The 14032-nt window shown below is 38.4% G+C and overlaps 3 protein-coding genes across 3 annotated transcripts; 1 reads left to right on the forward strand and 2 right to left on the reverse strand.

Moving 5' to 3' along the window:
- Nucleotides 1-1814: 1814 nt before the first annotated feature.
- LOC116303995 (spliceosome RNA helicase Ddx39b) lies at nt 1815-12918 on the forward strand. The gene is made up of 9 exons (XM_031713644.1): nt 1815-1878; nt 2031-2270; nt 2586-2990; nt 3642-3760; nt 4937-5068; nt 5742-5851; nt 11010-11154; nt 11737-11884; nt 12589-12918. Exons 2-9 carry the CDS (start codon nt 2054-2056, stop codon nt 12603-12605), a joined length of 1293 nt encoding a protein of 430 aa, XP_031569504.1. The 5' UTR covers nt 1815-1878; nt 2031-2053; the 3' UTR covers nt 12606-12918.
- LOC148904436 (uncharacterized) lies at nt 6377-9579 on the reverse strand. The gene has a single exon (XM_089025087.1). It carries the CDS (start codon nt 9284-9286, stop codon nt 6488-6490), a length of 2799 nt encoding a protein of 932 aa, XP_088881213.1. The 5' UTR covers nt 9287-9579; the 3' UTR covers nt 6377-6487.
- On the reverse strand, nt 9291-10898 carry LOC148904437 (uncharacterized). Its single transcript, XM_089024915.1, has 2 exons — nt 10680-10898; nt 9291-10558 (listed from the first exon to the last, which is right to left on the reverse strand). Exon 2 carries the CDS (start codon nt 10542-10544, stop codon nt 9291-9293), a length of 1254 nt encoding a protein of 417 aa, XP_088881041.1. The 5' UTR covers nt 10545-10558; nt 10680-10898.
- Nucleotides 12919-14032: the final 1114 nt, after the last annotated feature.

Here is a 14032-nt window from a genome sequence, read left to right on the forward strand (position 1 = left end):
CATGACTTTTCCAGCATTAAAAAAAAAAACAAAAAAACAAAAAAACAAAACAAAACAAAACAAAACAAGCTAAAATTAATTCCAGTCTATTTTACGTGATATGAAATTAGGATGCTGGTTTATATCATAATATAACACTTGAGAGCCGGTTCCAAGTGCTATCAGTGAATCAGATACATAAATTAGTCTTCGGTTTCGAATTGAAAAGAGAGAGTGGAGGTGAGGTACAGCTACAATAAAGATAGCCGTATTTTGACATATCGTAGTCTACCGGCTTTAGAACTGAAGCACTTACAATTGAAGACCTTAGTGTTCGGCTTATATTAGGTGAATACATGTTTATTTTTGTTTATGTATTTTTATCAATATATAAATATTTTATTTTTTTATTTTTTTAGTTAACTCAATCCTAACTCAAACTCAATTCAACCTCTAACTCAGCAAATAGCCAATCCCACAACAGTCCAATAAATCTACGAGAGACTAAAGTGATCTTCATGGTTAGGCTTGTCATTAAACTTATTCCTTAAACTTATGGCGATTGCAAAAAGCCCATGAAGTAGTATATTATTAAACACAGTCCTTATTAGAAGTCTCTTATTCAGTTTTAGTTCACGAGTTTTTCACTCTATACTAATAACTTCGATCTCTTTAAAATCTCGAATATTGTAAAACGCCGATGCAAATAATACTTTAGTAACTATTATATTTTGCGGAGTGTCTAAATGTCCGCAGCCGGTCACATAACTCAAAATGCTAAATAGCCGGCAGTCCGAAACTTTTCATAAACTCATCCTAGTAGTATTATACAATGGATCCTAATGTATCCTACACGAATAATGATTTACTATAAAAACATTATGCAGCGAACACTTTCTTTTTATCATGTTATCACACTCTTTAATAACAGAGCTCACATAACTCAAAATATATTATTAAGCTAAATGGCTGGGAGACGAATATTTTAAATAAAAATCAAGGTTATATAAACCAAAATCCAAATCCAATGTTCCTATCTCGATAAAGAACCGTTTCGGACTGCCGGCAATTTAGTGTTTTGAGTTACGTGACCGTCAGTTGATTACCCTATGACCAAAAATATGGAAGTGCCATGAAAGGGAGCTTAAATATAGTATGCTTTTATATCGAGATAGGAACATTAGGTTTGGATTTTAGTTTATATAACGTAACCTTGATTTTTATAGAAATAAATTCGGACTGCTGCTCACTTAGCATTATGAGTTATGTGACCGGCTGCGGACATTTCAGACACTTCGTATATTTTATTTTGAGTCTTTTGAGTCTTCGCTCTATATTCGCTCTCTTCAACATACCTCAGACATTATAGAGTAAATCTAAGGTCGTAAACAAACAATACAGTTATTACCTATATATTTTTTAGTTCTTTTAAGTAAAAGGTTTCAATTTGTCTCGAGTATTTTTTACGAAGTTTATATATCTACAGAGATCTACAGACTTCAAGCAATTGGTGACTTTGAACGGAAATATGTAACGTAGAACGAAACCAAAAAACACAAATAAATTTACACTACCTCCCCGACGGGCTTATCTGTTAAGGTCGGTTCTGCCACAGAGATATTTGAAGCCATTTTTCAAGTATTCTATCGAGTGTTTTGATTGGCCATTTTATTTCGTCTACGTCATAGGTCAGTTCTGCCATGGAGGTCCGTTTCACCACGGCACATCCGAACACCTGTTACGACTTCTCGAATATCGTCCGAAGCGCCCCCGAACACTTTGTCTACGCTGTCTGGCCTTTATTGTTCGGGGGGCCCTGAGTATTTTATAGGGCTGACCTTCATTTTGAGCGTTCGTTTTAGTTCCGTTCAACGAGTGAGAAGATTTATCTTTGCAAAGGTATATTTATCCTACAAAATCTATCCCTTTTTTGACCCATCCGACTTTAAAATTATATCCCTTTCATTGTTTACGATGGCATCTCCATCGCCGTGTGATTTTCTTCTGCAAAGAAGAGCAATTCAACTAAGCTTCGATCTCTCCCGTCAAAGCGTTCCTGTGAAACTCATCCAAAATGGCCGAAGACGGAGATGCCGAAAACGAATTGTTGGACTACGAAGAAGAAGAGAACGAAGCACCCGCTGAGGGAGCCCAAGCCGTTAAAGACCAGGCAAAGAAAGACGTCAAAGGAACCTATGTGAGCATACACAGTTCTGGTTTCCGCGATTTCCTTCTCAAACCCGAACTTCTGAGAGCCATTGTCGACTGTGGTTTTGAACATCCTTCAGAAGGTAAGAAAAAAAGTAGTTTCTTTATAGTTATTTCTTTAATTTTCGATGTTCTTAAGTAGCACAAATATAGTTCTATCCTTCTGTCGAATCGGTAACCGGATTTGCTTTGTTTTGGAATTCAATTTGTCTCTATATTTGGTGTTCAAACAAAATTTAACGTGTCTTGTTAAAATATTCATAACGTATTTTGATTGTCTTAGTCGTTTCTTTATTAATTGATAACCGAGTTTTCCTCATCTTTGATTCAAAATATATATATTCGGAACTGTACTTGACAAGGATCTAGACTAAGTATTTTTGTTTTATTTTTCGCAGTTCAACATGAATGCATCCCACAAGCCATCCTTGGTATGGATATAATTTGTCAAGCAAAGAGTGGTATGGGCAAAACAGCCGTGTTTGTCCTTGCTACCCTTCAACAGCTTGAGCCAGTTGATGGCCAAGTCAGTGTGTTGGTAATGTGCCACACGCGAGAGTTGGCTTTCCAGATTCATAAGGAATATGAAAGGTTTTGTAAGTACATGAGTAATATCAAGATTGCAGTTTTCTTTGGAGGAATTAACATCAAGAAGGATCAGCAGGTTCTGAAGACCAACTGCCCCCACATTGTTGTCGGCACACCTGGAAGAATATTGGCACTGACGAGAGAAAAGTCCCTTAATCTGAAACATACGAAGCACTTCATTCTTGATGAATGTGACAAAATGCTTGAACAGCTCGGTAAGTTCCAGCAATACCTCTAATAATACTTACAGTTTGTACCAAAGTCTACACAGTTTGAAAAAAAAAACTATAAGGTGTATTGTTAAAGGTGAATTAGAAAACTTACCATCTCTTTACATTGACTCCGACAAAGGACTAACGTCTGAAACGTCAGTCTACTATCTTTTGTACCTACGGTGATAAAATTATCTACTATGACACATTTGATCTCTTTACTGGCATTTTCATAAGCATGCAAACTCAGTAGTTGCAAGCTGTACGCTGAAATTTGGTTTTTCGCTGCCATCAGTCAAAACTAATCTGTCAGTACCTTTCATATTTTTGACTGGCGGCAGCGAAAAACCAAATTTCAGCATGCAACTCGCAGCTACAGAGTAACAGTCTAACAGCGTTAGGTTTCCTTCTTATTGACTTCTTGAATTCAACACAATATCTCAGTCTCAACTAGTTATTGTATGTATCATTACAGAATGACCAAAAGTTTATTTGAATCTGCTTCCAAAATATTTGTCACACAAAATGCTTTACAGAATAAGTCTTTCGTGGTGGAACCATCCTGAACAAAGTTGTCATAAATAAAGTTTATTCCATATTTACTTTTCCTGTTTTTAGTGCTGACCTAATGATGTGTTTGTGTTATTATTGTAGACATGAGAAGAGATGTTCAAGAAGTATTTCGCATGACACCACATGAAAAGCAAGTCATGATGTTCAGTGCCACCCTTCCAAAAGATATACGACCTGTCTGCAAGAAGTTCATGCAAGATGTAATTATATCACTACCAATCTTTCCAAATAATCCAATCAATAATGCTCTCCTTGTGTGCTAAATGTTGCCGTGGCAAAGCACTCACCCACTATGATCAGAGCTCTTGAGAGAATCAATCTCTGTAAATGGCAGAAGATGAGAATACCACATTGCATTGTAAATGTCTTCAGTTATCTGTGCAGCACAGCTGTTGAGGTTGTGGAAGTGACCGGTATGTTGTTAAAGTCTTGATTAAGATGGAAAAGATTGAGTTATGATCTAAAGTGGGTTTTTCTGTTCACTTTGAGGAATAATCAGTTTGTTTTGCAAGGATGTAAGATGTGGAAAACTTGGAGTTATTGTTTGTGAGGATAGGTCAGGTCACTTCCAAATAGTTGTGTTGACAAGTAGAATCATTGATGCTGCCAGATTTCTGTTTGATGTTTACTTCCGCAACCTGTGTAACTGGATAATACCAACTATCCAATGAAGCAAGCTTTACATAAGATGTACCCAGATGCTTCTAAAGTGCATGGGAGTGTGGCTCTTAATCGTCAGCTGTGAAGCAGGAGCTTTACCGGCATGAACCACCAAGCTGTCTCCACAAAAGACCAGCCAATGGCTACACTTCTGCTGGAGTTTTCTGATGTGTGTTCGTAGTTGTATTTGTCAGTGCAATAATTTTGTTGTACCTGTAGTTGTTACAGTTATGTTTACAGTCCTTTTCATGTTTTGCTATTATATTTGGTGTCTTCATTTTGTTTGACTATACCTTTTAGATTACCTTTTCTTTATTGTTTTTTATCCATGTCAAATTCTATTTGACTCACAGTCTTTTGTCTCGTGTGTGTCTGTGCGTTGTAGTAATAATCTCTTCTCTTGTTTATGGTGTCTTTGTCCATGTAACTGAAATTTCATTGTGTTCCAACTTGAATTGTTGTTTAGTTTTATTTTTAAAGCATCTTGTATCTCTAATATTTATGTTAAAGAATAAGTGGCCATAATAATTCTCTCAGTTCAGAGCTTTTATTCGATATTTATCCAAGTAACCCTTCAATTATGTTGTTCATGAAAGGAAAGGAAAAAAAAAAAACAAATCCAGTTGTGTTGTGTGGGTTTGCATGGCTAGACATTGATATCGATAATAGCATTAGATGATGTAGATGCAAACCATGTACTGTGCTTACATCAACAGCCAATGGAAGTATATGTAGATGATGAGACAAAATTAACCCTCCATGGGTTACAACAGTACTACCTAAAACTACAGGATAGGGAAAAGAACAGAAAACTCTTGGATGCTCTTGATGCTTTAGAATTTAACCAGGTTGGATATTAAGTGATTTAAGTTAGCATTGCTTGAAAGTATAATGTGAAAAGATGAAATTGTTTCCATACCCGTTTATTATTTCCCTTTTTTAACTTAAATTTACATATCCCTACCCCCCCCCCCCCAAAAGTCTTCATTTACAGCCAGTAGCTGCTTTTCTCATGCTAGTAGTGTAACCAAGGCTGCAAAAAAATTCCCTATGAGGCTGTCATGTCAAGGGTTGTCTTGACATGCAGCTAGTCTAGTGAGGCAAAAGCCTCTATCAAATACTACAACTAAAGGCTATATGGGCTTGTGGTAATTCTGTCAGGTGAAACTGCTGAAACAACATAGCAGCTGCTATGTTTTGCCTTGTTACTTTTACTTGTCACTGGCAGCATATGATAGAAAGTTCTCCTTCGGAATTGGCAATCTGGAGTGAGAACATTTTTCCAAATCTAGAGTGAACATATTTTTTTATATTCCACATTCTAACAAGAGACCGGATCAGGGTATCTTGTCAGACTGAATGTTCTCGAGTCAAAACCACTAATTTATCAGACAATTGGTCAATGTCTTGCACTGATTTGCAGGCTTGTTAACCAATCGAAATTATCTATATATATTCAATAAACCAACTACCAGACAGGCATTTTCATCACGGCCTAAAATCTATATTGAAATTATGTAGGTGATTATTTTTGTGAAGACCGTACAAAGATGTGTTGCTCTTGCTAAGCTCTTGGTAAACCAGAACTTCCCAGCTATTGCTATCCACAGAGGAATGGCCCAAGAAGAACGGTATGTATGCCTTTTTCTGAATTCAAATTCAAATTTCTGATTTTTTAGCCAACTCTTATTGACAATCCCAATTATACAAGGGCCGCGAAGCGGCCTGAAAGTATAATTGAAATTATATTAACAAACGAAGTGAGAAATATATGAGAAAACAATAGGTAGAATCCTGCCATTTGTGCTTCGGACCACATTTTAACGCACTCCACTCCCCTAGAGTTTAAATATTGATGACGTAATCCCAGAATCCCGTGCTGCACTAAGTGCGAAGTCACATAGTACTTTTCATCTTTTTAACACCTGTGTGAAGAGACTCCACGATGAGAAATATATGATGGGAATGACTAGTCATTTGTTAATATTTGACAAGTACGAGGGCGGGAGGGTATCTCATATATTTCTCACTTCGTTTGTTAATATAATTTCAATTATACTTTCAGGCCGCTTCGCGGCCCTTGTATAATTGGGATTATATTTCACAAACTCCGTTCGAAATATATGAGAAAACAATAGGTAGATTTTAATGCCCTCAACAATATGTCTGAATAAATGCAGACATTAACACAGTGAGTTTGTGAAATTAATACATTTATTCGTAACTTGAACGTATTCAACAATATAAATGACTTTGGGTTAGAAGAACTAAGCTTTGTTTGTGTTCAAGACAGCGTTAGCATAGCTGCTGTTATGTACTGGCTTGTAGTAGAAGCGTTGGAAGGTACTGGGTGATGTCCAGTCTGCCATGTTCATAATGTCACCTATTGGGACATTGTTGTTTGCTGCAGCTGTTGTTGAAGCACCTCGTACAGAATGTGCCTTGAATATATCTGTGTTAATACCAGCGGCTTTTATTACTTCACGTAGCCAGCGGGCTAAAGTTGTCGAAGTAACAGGTTTATGGGGCTTGATGAATGAGATGAACACAATATCTGGTTTTGAAGAGGGAATCAGTGGTCTAACCTTTCTAGTGGCTTTCAAGTAACATTGAAAAGTGTTAACTGGGCAGAGCTTGCTGTCTGAATGAAATTTTGCAAAGAAGGCTTTGGCCATGTCCTCAGGAGATCCTCGCTTTCTCGGAGAAGTCAAGGTGAACGAGATGCCTTCTGGAAGTACTTGGCAGTATCGCAAGTCGAGTTTAGACAGGGAAGAGACTCGTTCTGGGCATGAGAGTGCAAATAACATGGCAAGTTTGAGTGATAATAGCTTTAATGACAATTTTCTGGAACTTCCCATGGATGACAAGTATTTTGTTACTCTTGTGACATCCCATGTGTGATTGTATCTTGGTTTGGGGGGTCGGATATTCACCATACCCTTTAACAGTTGTGTTACCAGTGGGTGCTGCCCAACTGGGTAACCGTCAATCTTATTGTGGCTAGACGATATAGCTGAACGAACAACATTAACGGTTCTGTAAGCAACTCCAGTGTTAAAATACTCTGACAGAAACACCAGAATTTGGTTTAATTTTGCTGAAACAGGATTAATCTTTGATTTATGACACCAGCTGCTCCAATGCCGCCATGCGGACTCATACGCCTTATGTGTGGAGGGTCGAGTGGCTGACAATAGTATCTTGGTAACGTTTTCAGGAAGGCCTTCTGTTTGTAAGTTTTCCCTGATATGTGAAAGACGGCTAGGTGTAGTCTCGGAAACAATGGGTGGACCCTTTCGATTGAGGCTGGGTCTTTCAGTAAGTTCCTCGTATTGGGAAGCATTATTGGATTCTTGATGAGAAGTCGGAGCAGTATCGGCCACCAAGTCTGGGCTTGCCAGATTGGGGCTACAAGTGTGAGGTCTGCTCTGTCTAGAGATACCTTGCGAAGGACTGCAGGGATCATGTTGAATGGTGGAAATGCATATCCCTTTAGGGGTCCCCAGTCTAATGTCATGGAGTCCGTGTGAAGGGCTTCTGGGTCGGGCCTCCAGCTCACAAACTGTGGCAGTTGGGTTGTCAGTCGTGTGGCAAATAGGTCGACGTTGCAATCTTTGAGGAAAGGCTGAATGACTTGGGAGCTTATTTTCCATTCGCTGGAATCGTGAAACTCTCTTGATTCCTTGTCTGCAATGTGATTGTCTTTCCCAGGGAGATGTTGTGCGCTTATCAGGATTTTCCTTTGTAGGCACCACTCCCATATTTCCAGCGTCAGGGAGACAAGTATGCTCGACCGGGTTCCTCCCTTGTTGTTTATGTGGGCAACTGCTGTAGAATTGTCCATTCTCAAGCAAATAGCCTTGTGATGTTGGTTCTTCATAAACGCTTTTAAGGCAAGGAATGCTGCATTCAGTTCTAGATAATTGATGTGCAGCTTTTTCTCCTCGCTGGACCACCGACCGTTTGTGGTGGTGCCCTCGCAAACTGCCCCCCAGCCCTTCTTGGAGGCGTCTGTTGTTATGACTAGGTCTGAGGTCGGAGGGTTGATTGGACTTCCGTTTACCTTTCTTATATTTGCTATCCACCACCTGAGCTCCTCTTGGGCATGGTGGTTTAGGGTGATTTGTGTCTCGTAGTTGTGTTCGTTGATTCGAAGGTGCTTTATAAGTTGAATCTGTAAACGTCGGAAGTGTAAGGGGGCCTGATGTATTGCCAGGCGAGTTGATTCCAGAGAGCCGAGTAGGCTTGCTACATCCTGTGCCATCATAGTTGGGTTGGTCAGGGCATTCTGGCATTTGTCCAGAACCTTCTGGACTTTTTCCTCTGGTAGGCTCAGAGTTAGTGTCTCTGAATTTACTATAAACCCTAGGAAGGTAATGGATTGGCTTGGTTTCAGCTGGGACTTTCCCCAATTGATAGTGAAACCTAGGTCTTGCAGCAGTTTCAATGCCATTGATGTGTTGGTCTCGGACTCTGTCATCGTGGACCCCAACAGGAGAAAATCGTCTAGATAAGCTAACATGCGTACACCTCTTTTTCGAAGAAACGAGACGACCGGTTTGGTCAGTTTTGTAAATATTCTTGGTGCTGTATTTAGACCAAAGGGGAGACCTTCGAATGCGTAGCATTTGTTGTCCCACAAAAATCTCAGGTATTTTTGAGAAGATTTGTGAACTTGTATTGATAGGTACGCGTCCTTCAGATCTATAGACGTCATAAAGTCCCCCTTCCTTAGGATTGTTTTTAAGCACGATATGTTTTCCATTTGAAAGTGGGAGTTCTGTATGAAATGATTGAGATGACTCAGATCTATGACTGGTCTGAAGGATCCTCCTTTTTTGGGCACCAAGAACAAGCGGCTGTAAAAGCCTGGTTCGTTTGGGGAGGGGTCCACATAGATTGCTCCCATATTCAGGAGTCTTTGAATCTCTGCGTCTAATAACGGTTTTGTTTGTTCTGTTGATTTTGTCACAACTGGAATTCTTTGAACTGGAACACAACGAAAGGGAATTTGATACCCTGTAACAATGTCTAGGATTTCTTGGTCTGAGGTTATTTCCCTCCATTTGTTTAGGAATCTGTTGATTCCCGATTTGTCCCCTTTGAGGGGCGAAAGGACCGGTAGTTTTTTGAGCGGCTACTTTGGTATTTGGAAAAACCGCGCGACTGGTTGGACTGCTTGGACCTTTGATTGTAATTAGATTTACGATTTGGTTGTTGGTTTTTAGTGGGGACTGAGAGATTTTTGGATAGACCCCTACTAAGTTCTGCCTGTTTAGAGGCTAAGGTGGGAAAATCTTCACCGAAAAGCATAGTTTTGGCATTAGGCAAAGGTTCATCTGCCAGGTTAATTTTTTCCTTGTTAACAGTCGCTAGGACCCTTTTCCTGCGAACAGTTGAAAGGAGATAATTTGAAGAGCCTAGTAAGCATAAGGCTTGTTCTAAAATACTCTTAACCTCGTCAGGTGACACTGCTTTCCCCGATGAGAGGGCATCGTGTAAGCAACAAAGTGGACCTGTGGTGTTTAGCAAAGCTCTTTGAGCCAAACATAGGTCTTTATCACGATTCTGGACAAATCTTTTTATTTGTGGATTGTTTATTTGGTTTACAACTGAGGTATCTAGAGTGGGTGCCCTTAGGCAATCAAGTGAGGGAACACTGAAGTTTTCAAGAATGTCTGACACCTGGTCATGGCTTAATTTCTTCCTAAAGTGCTTATCTAGGAAGGTTGATAGCCCCTTGGTTGGTTCCCAGGAGGATGGTGTGGCCCCAGGGTCATACATTTCATCATCTATTAGCGTATTCTCGCCTTTTGTTGAAGCAGTTTCAGTTCTTGGAGACTCGGAGCCTGGATTGAGTAGCTTATCAGTCGAGCTTGGTGGTCTATCCTCCGAGTTTGGTGGCTTGACAGCCGAGCTTGGTGGCTTATTAGCCGAGTTTGGTGGCTTAATAGCCGAGTTTGGTGGCTTAACAGCCGAGTTGGGTGGCTTTTCAGCCGAGTCTGATGGGGACTGTGTCCCTTCTTGATCTTCTGGGAGATCGTAGTCCAGGTCTGTGTCTTCTGCTTGGACTGAGAGCAGATCATTGTAATCTATCTCGGTGTGTTTTGGCGGGAAATATTCCATGTTAACTTCGAGAGTTGAGATACGCTTATTCGTCTTTGAAATCGCTTCTTGGATTTCCTTCAGTGTTGAGAAGACTGAATTTATATCCTTTTGGTCCACTTGGGATGTTTTTTGTCGTTTGCTATGCCTAGAGCTTGTTGATTCGGACGAACTGTCCGTGTGGCGGGAAGAATGTTTAGATCGTTTACGAGAAGACATTGTAGCAACTAGAGCTAAAAATTCAAAAATATTACAAGCAATTGTATCCCGAATGGGATTATTTATGATTCTGGGTATAGGAGTAGGCTAAAAGGTATAAAATAGAGGATAAAAACACGGTTAGTAACCACTTACCTTATCGTACGTCCGAAGCACAGCAGAAAAAGATGAAAAGTACTATGTGACTTCGCACTTAGTGCAGCACGGGATTCTGGGATTACGTCATCAATATTTAAACTCTAGGGGAGTGGAGTGCGTTAAAATGTGGTCCGAAGCACAAATGGCAGGATTCTACCTATTGTTTTCTCATATATTTCGAACGGAGTTTGTGAAATATAATTTATTTTTGGCTAACCTTTGAGCATACACATAACTGATATTATTTTAGAATTTCTTATCACCCACCCCTCCCCTAAGACTCACTTCATATACAATTCTTAATGCTGAAATTCTTTTCTTTTTTAGGTTATCAAAGTACCAGCAGTTCAAGAACTTTCAAAAGAGAATACTAGTGTCCACTGATTTATTTGGAAGAGGAATGGATATAGAGAGAGTCAACATAGTATTCAATTATGATATGCCAGAAGACTCTGATACCTACTTACACAGGGTATGTATGTACTATTTTACCCAAATCAGCTTGGTGGCTCATTATATAAAAATATAAAGCCTATAAATAATTTCTATCAATAGAGTGCAAACAATTAATCTGTGAAACACTAATTACTAAATAGTACAAAATAGTGCTGATTAAACAATAGAAAACAAAGGAATTTGCATGAAATTGTTCTATTTAGTATTACTAAAGTTTAATGGTTATATTGTTTGCACTCTAACCTAAAACAACCTCTATGCTGATAACTTATTCTAGGTCAAATTGGAATTAGCTTATTAGGTTTAAATTCAGGGAGGGTTTTTTTTTGGGGGGGGGGAGGGGGCTGTAGAACCCTTAGGGAAAAAAATCATAATAAAGAGACTGAACTAACTATACTCACAACTGATACCAAGTAGGAAGTTTTTGTTTCTATTTGCTAAATGTTCTACTCTGTTAGCAAAGCATAACAAATACAATATAATAGACTTTATTATATGAGGGAAAAGACGTATTAATCCTGAGAGTTATCTAACATATGGCCCTCAAACATGTTAGGGATTGCTTGTCAATAAACTTTTGATTATCTGGTGTTTTAAGGTTGCCCGTGCTGGTCGATTTGGTACCAAAGGTCTGGCCATTACCTTTGTATCAGATGAAAAGGATGCTAAAGTGTTGAATGAAGTACAGGATAGATTTGAGGTCAATGTAGGGGAACTACCAGAAGAAATTGATATTACATCATACAGTAAGTATTGTGAAACGCTTGTGTATTTAGTGACTAACAGTCCAAGTAAAACAAAAGAAAGCAATGGAATTAATATCTACTAGTCTTACTAGTCATTGGCCTAGAGTGAAGGCATTTAAACCCGTGAAATAAAAATTATTAGTCAACGTGTAATAGTCAAATAGGCACAAAAGAAAACAATGGAATTAGGGTCTAACTAACGTGTATTAGTCCAATATCTATTGCACAGGTTTAGTGACTTCACTCCAGCATAATCACTATTATAGACTATTTCCTAAACCAGTATTCAAATAAATGCAAGCTTTTGTAGTGGCCTTCAAGAGCAAACTTCCTATAACAAATGCATCTGCACATCTGCGTAGCTAATAACTATGGTAGTTCACATGTAATTGCGGATTCGTTACATTTTTTAACCATTGGGCGATTAAGATATATTAATTTTCATTAGGTTACTGTCCCTGATATGTATCTTTTTCCAGGATCAAATAGTTTTTTACTGATTCAGCAGATGCTGGGGGGGGGGGGGGGGGGGGGGGGGCGCAAACTTGGGAATTTATTAAAAAAGCATAGTGTGGCAGGATTGTATTTCATTTACATCCATGTCTTGATAAAACAATAGAATACTAGATGGGCGGCATATGTTTGAAAAGATCTATGCTATTTTTAGTACTGCTAATGCAATATTTTTGCTTAATCTTTTTCAGTTGAACAAGCACGCTAAGATGAATGAATGCACTTCGCGAAAGACCAGATACCAAAACTGTCAATACTTTTGTACAAATTTGTCATCGTATTCTTCAACCAAGGCTGAAATCTAGATTAGATTATGCACTCGTCATAAGTAGCAGTTAGACTGCTACAGAACCATTTCATTTTTAAAGAACTTTTTATAATACTTGTATTTCCAGCAAACTATGTTTCCTGTTACATACAGAAGTCTGTTCTCTGGGCTGAAATAGTTGATGTTTAGTAAGATTTTTTGCTATTTTAAGTTTTAGTCATATTAACTTGTAATAAAGTCGGTTTTACCTAAACTTTCATCGTATCTTATTGTATTTGAACTTATTGATTTTTTAAATAATTAATTCCTAGTTTAATATTATAGTGGCAAATGGGGGTCTTTAGAGTGAAGGCATTTAACCCGTGAAATAAAAAATACTAGTCAACGTGTAATAGTCAAATAGACACAAAAGAAAACAATGGAATTAGGGTCTACCAAAGTGTATTAGTCTAATATCTATTTCACGGGTTTAATGACTTCACTCTACCAACAAAAACAATCTCCGACTGGCATTTTTCCCATCAACAGAAATCCTAGCTTTAAAATAAGTGTAGATGACAAGAATGTTTTGTTAGTAATTGTGCAAATGTTATTAGTATTATATATCGTGTGTACGGCCAATCTGTGTAGGCATTTTACACTGGTGAGAGTATTATTACATGTTTTACTAGAAATTTTTGTTTGAACGAGAAAATCTTTATCAAAGTTGAATACAAATGAGAGGGAATCGGATAATCCAATAGCGCAGCGCAGCCGTGACGTCATAAAAACGAAGACAAAGGCGAAATTCGGACAAACAAACTTACAAATTTACTTTCAGCAGATAATTTTCACAGCCGATCGCAGTTGATCTTAGTTTACATGGGTTATTATTGTAACTTTAAGTAAAAATAATAAAATCGGTTCGTATAATCCTCGTAGCGGTTAAACAGAATGCAATGTTTGTCCGAATCTTAAAGCTATTTTTAGAATCAGCGCGCTGCGCTATTCGATTACAGGCGTCAACCATTTTTGTTGCGTGAGGTAGATTTCTCTTGGTGTGTGGGACATGTGATATGTCCCATTGCATTCTTTGCTACTGCCATTCGGAAATGAAACTGAAAATACCACCCATTTTTGTGGCAACCCTAAATATGGTCTAAAGCCACTAAGTTAACTCGCCCAAATTTCATGCTTTTCTTCCAGTTTGTAACGATATTGTCAAAAATACGATACGGTATTTTACATTTGCCTCGTGTTAATGCGCCTCAAATGCAACCAGATACAGATCTAGCTTGTTTTTGAGCTTAAACTGTGTCGGAAATTTGACCTTGTAAAAACACATTCCAGCAAGTCACGAAGAAAGCTTTTTGAAAACTTTTATTTCC

This window comes from Actinia tenebrosa, unplaced genomic scaffold (genome assembly GCF_029948245.1).
Source record: "Actinia tenebrosa isolate PJP-AT-01 unplaced genomic scaffold, QUT_ActTen_1.0 PGA_scaffold9__36_contigs__length_13948895, whole genome shotgun sequence".
NCBI classification, from domain to species: Eukaryota; Metazoa; Cnidaria; class Anthozoa; order Actiniaria; family Actiniidae; genus Actinia; species Actinia tenebrosa.

Excerpts from the sequence above, each read along its gene's own strand:
- LOC116303995 (XM_031713644.1), top strand. The coding sequence starts at position 2,054 with ATGGCCGAAGACGGAGATGCCGAAAACGAATTGTTGGACTACGAAGAA. Across the intron at positions 3,761-4,936 it reads GCAAGAAGTTCATGCAAGAT|CCAATGGAAGTATATGTAGA; the intron begins GTAATTATATCA and ends TTACATCAACAG. Across the intron at positions 5,069-5,741 it reads ATGCTTTAGAATTTAACCAG|GTGATTATTTTTGTGAAGAC; the intron begins GTTGGATATTAA and ends GAAATTATGTAG.
- LOC148904436 (XM_089025087.1), bottom strand. The coding sequence starts at position 9,286 with ATGGAGGGAAATAACCTCAGACCAAGAAATCCTAGACATTGTTACAGG.
- LOC148904437 (XM_089024915.1), bottom strand. The coding sequence starts at position 10,544 with ATGTCTTCTCGTAAACGATCTAAACATTCTTCCCGCCACACGGACAGT.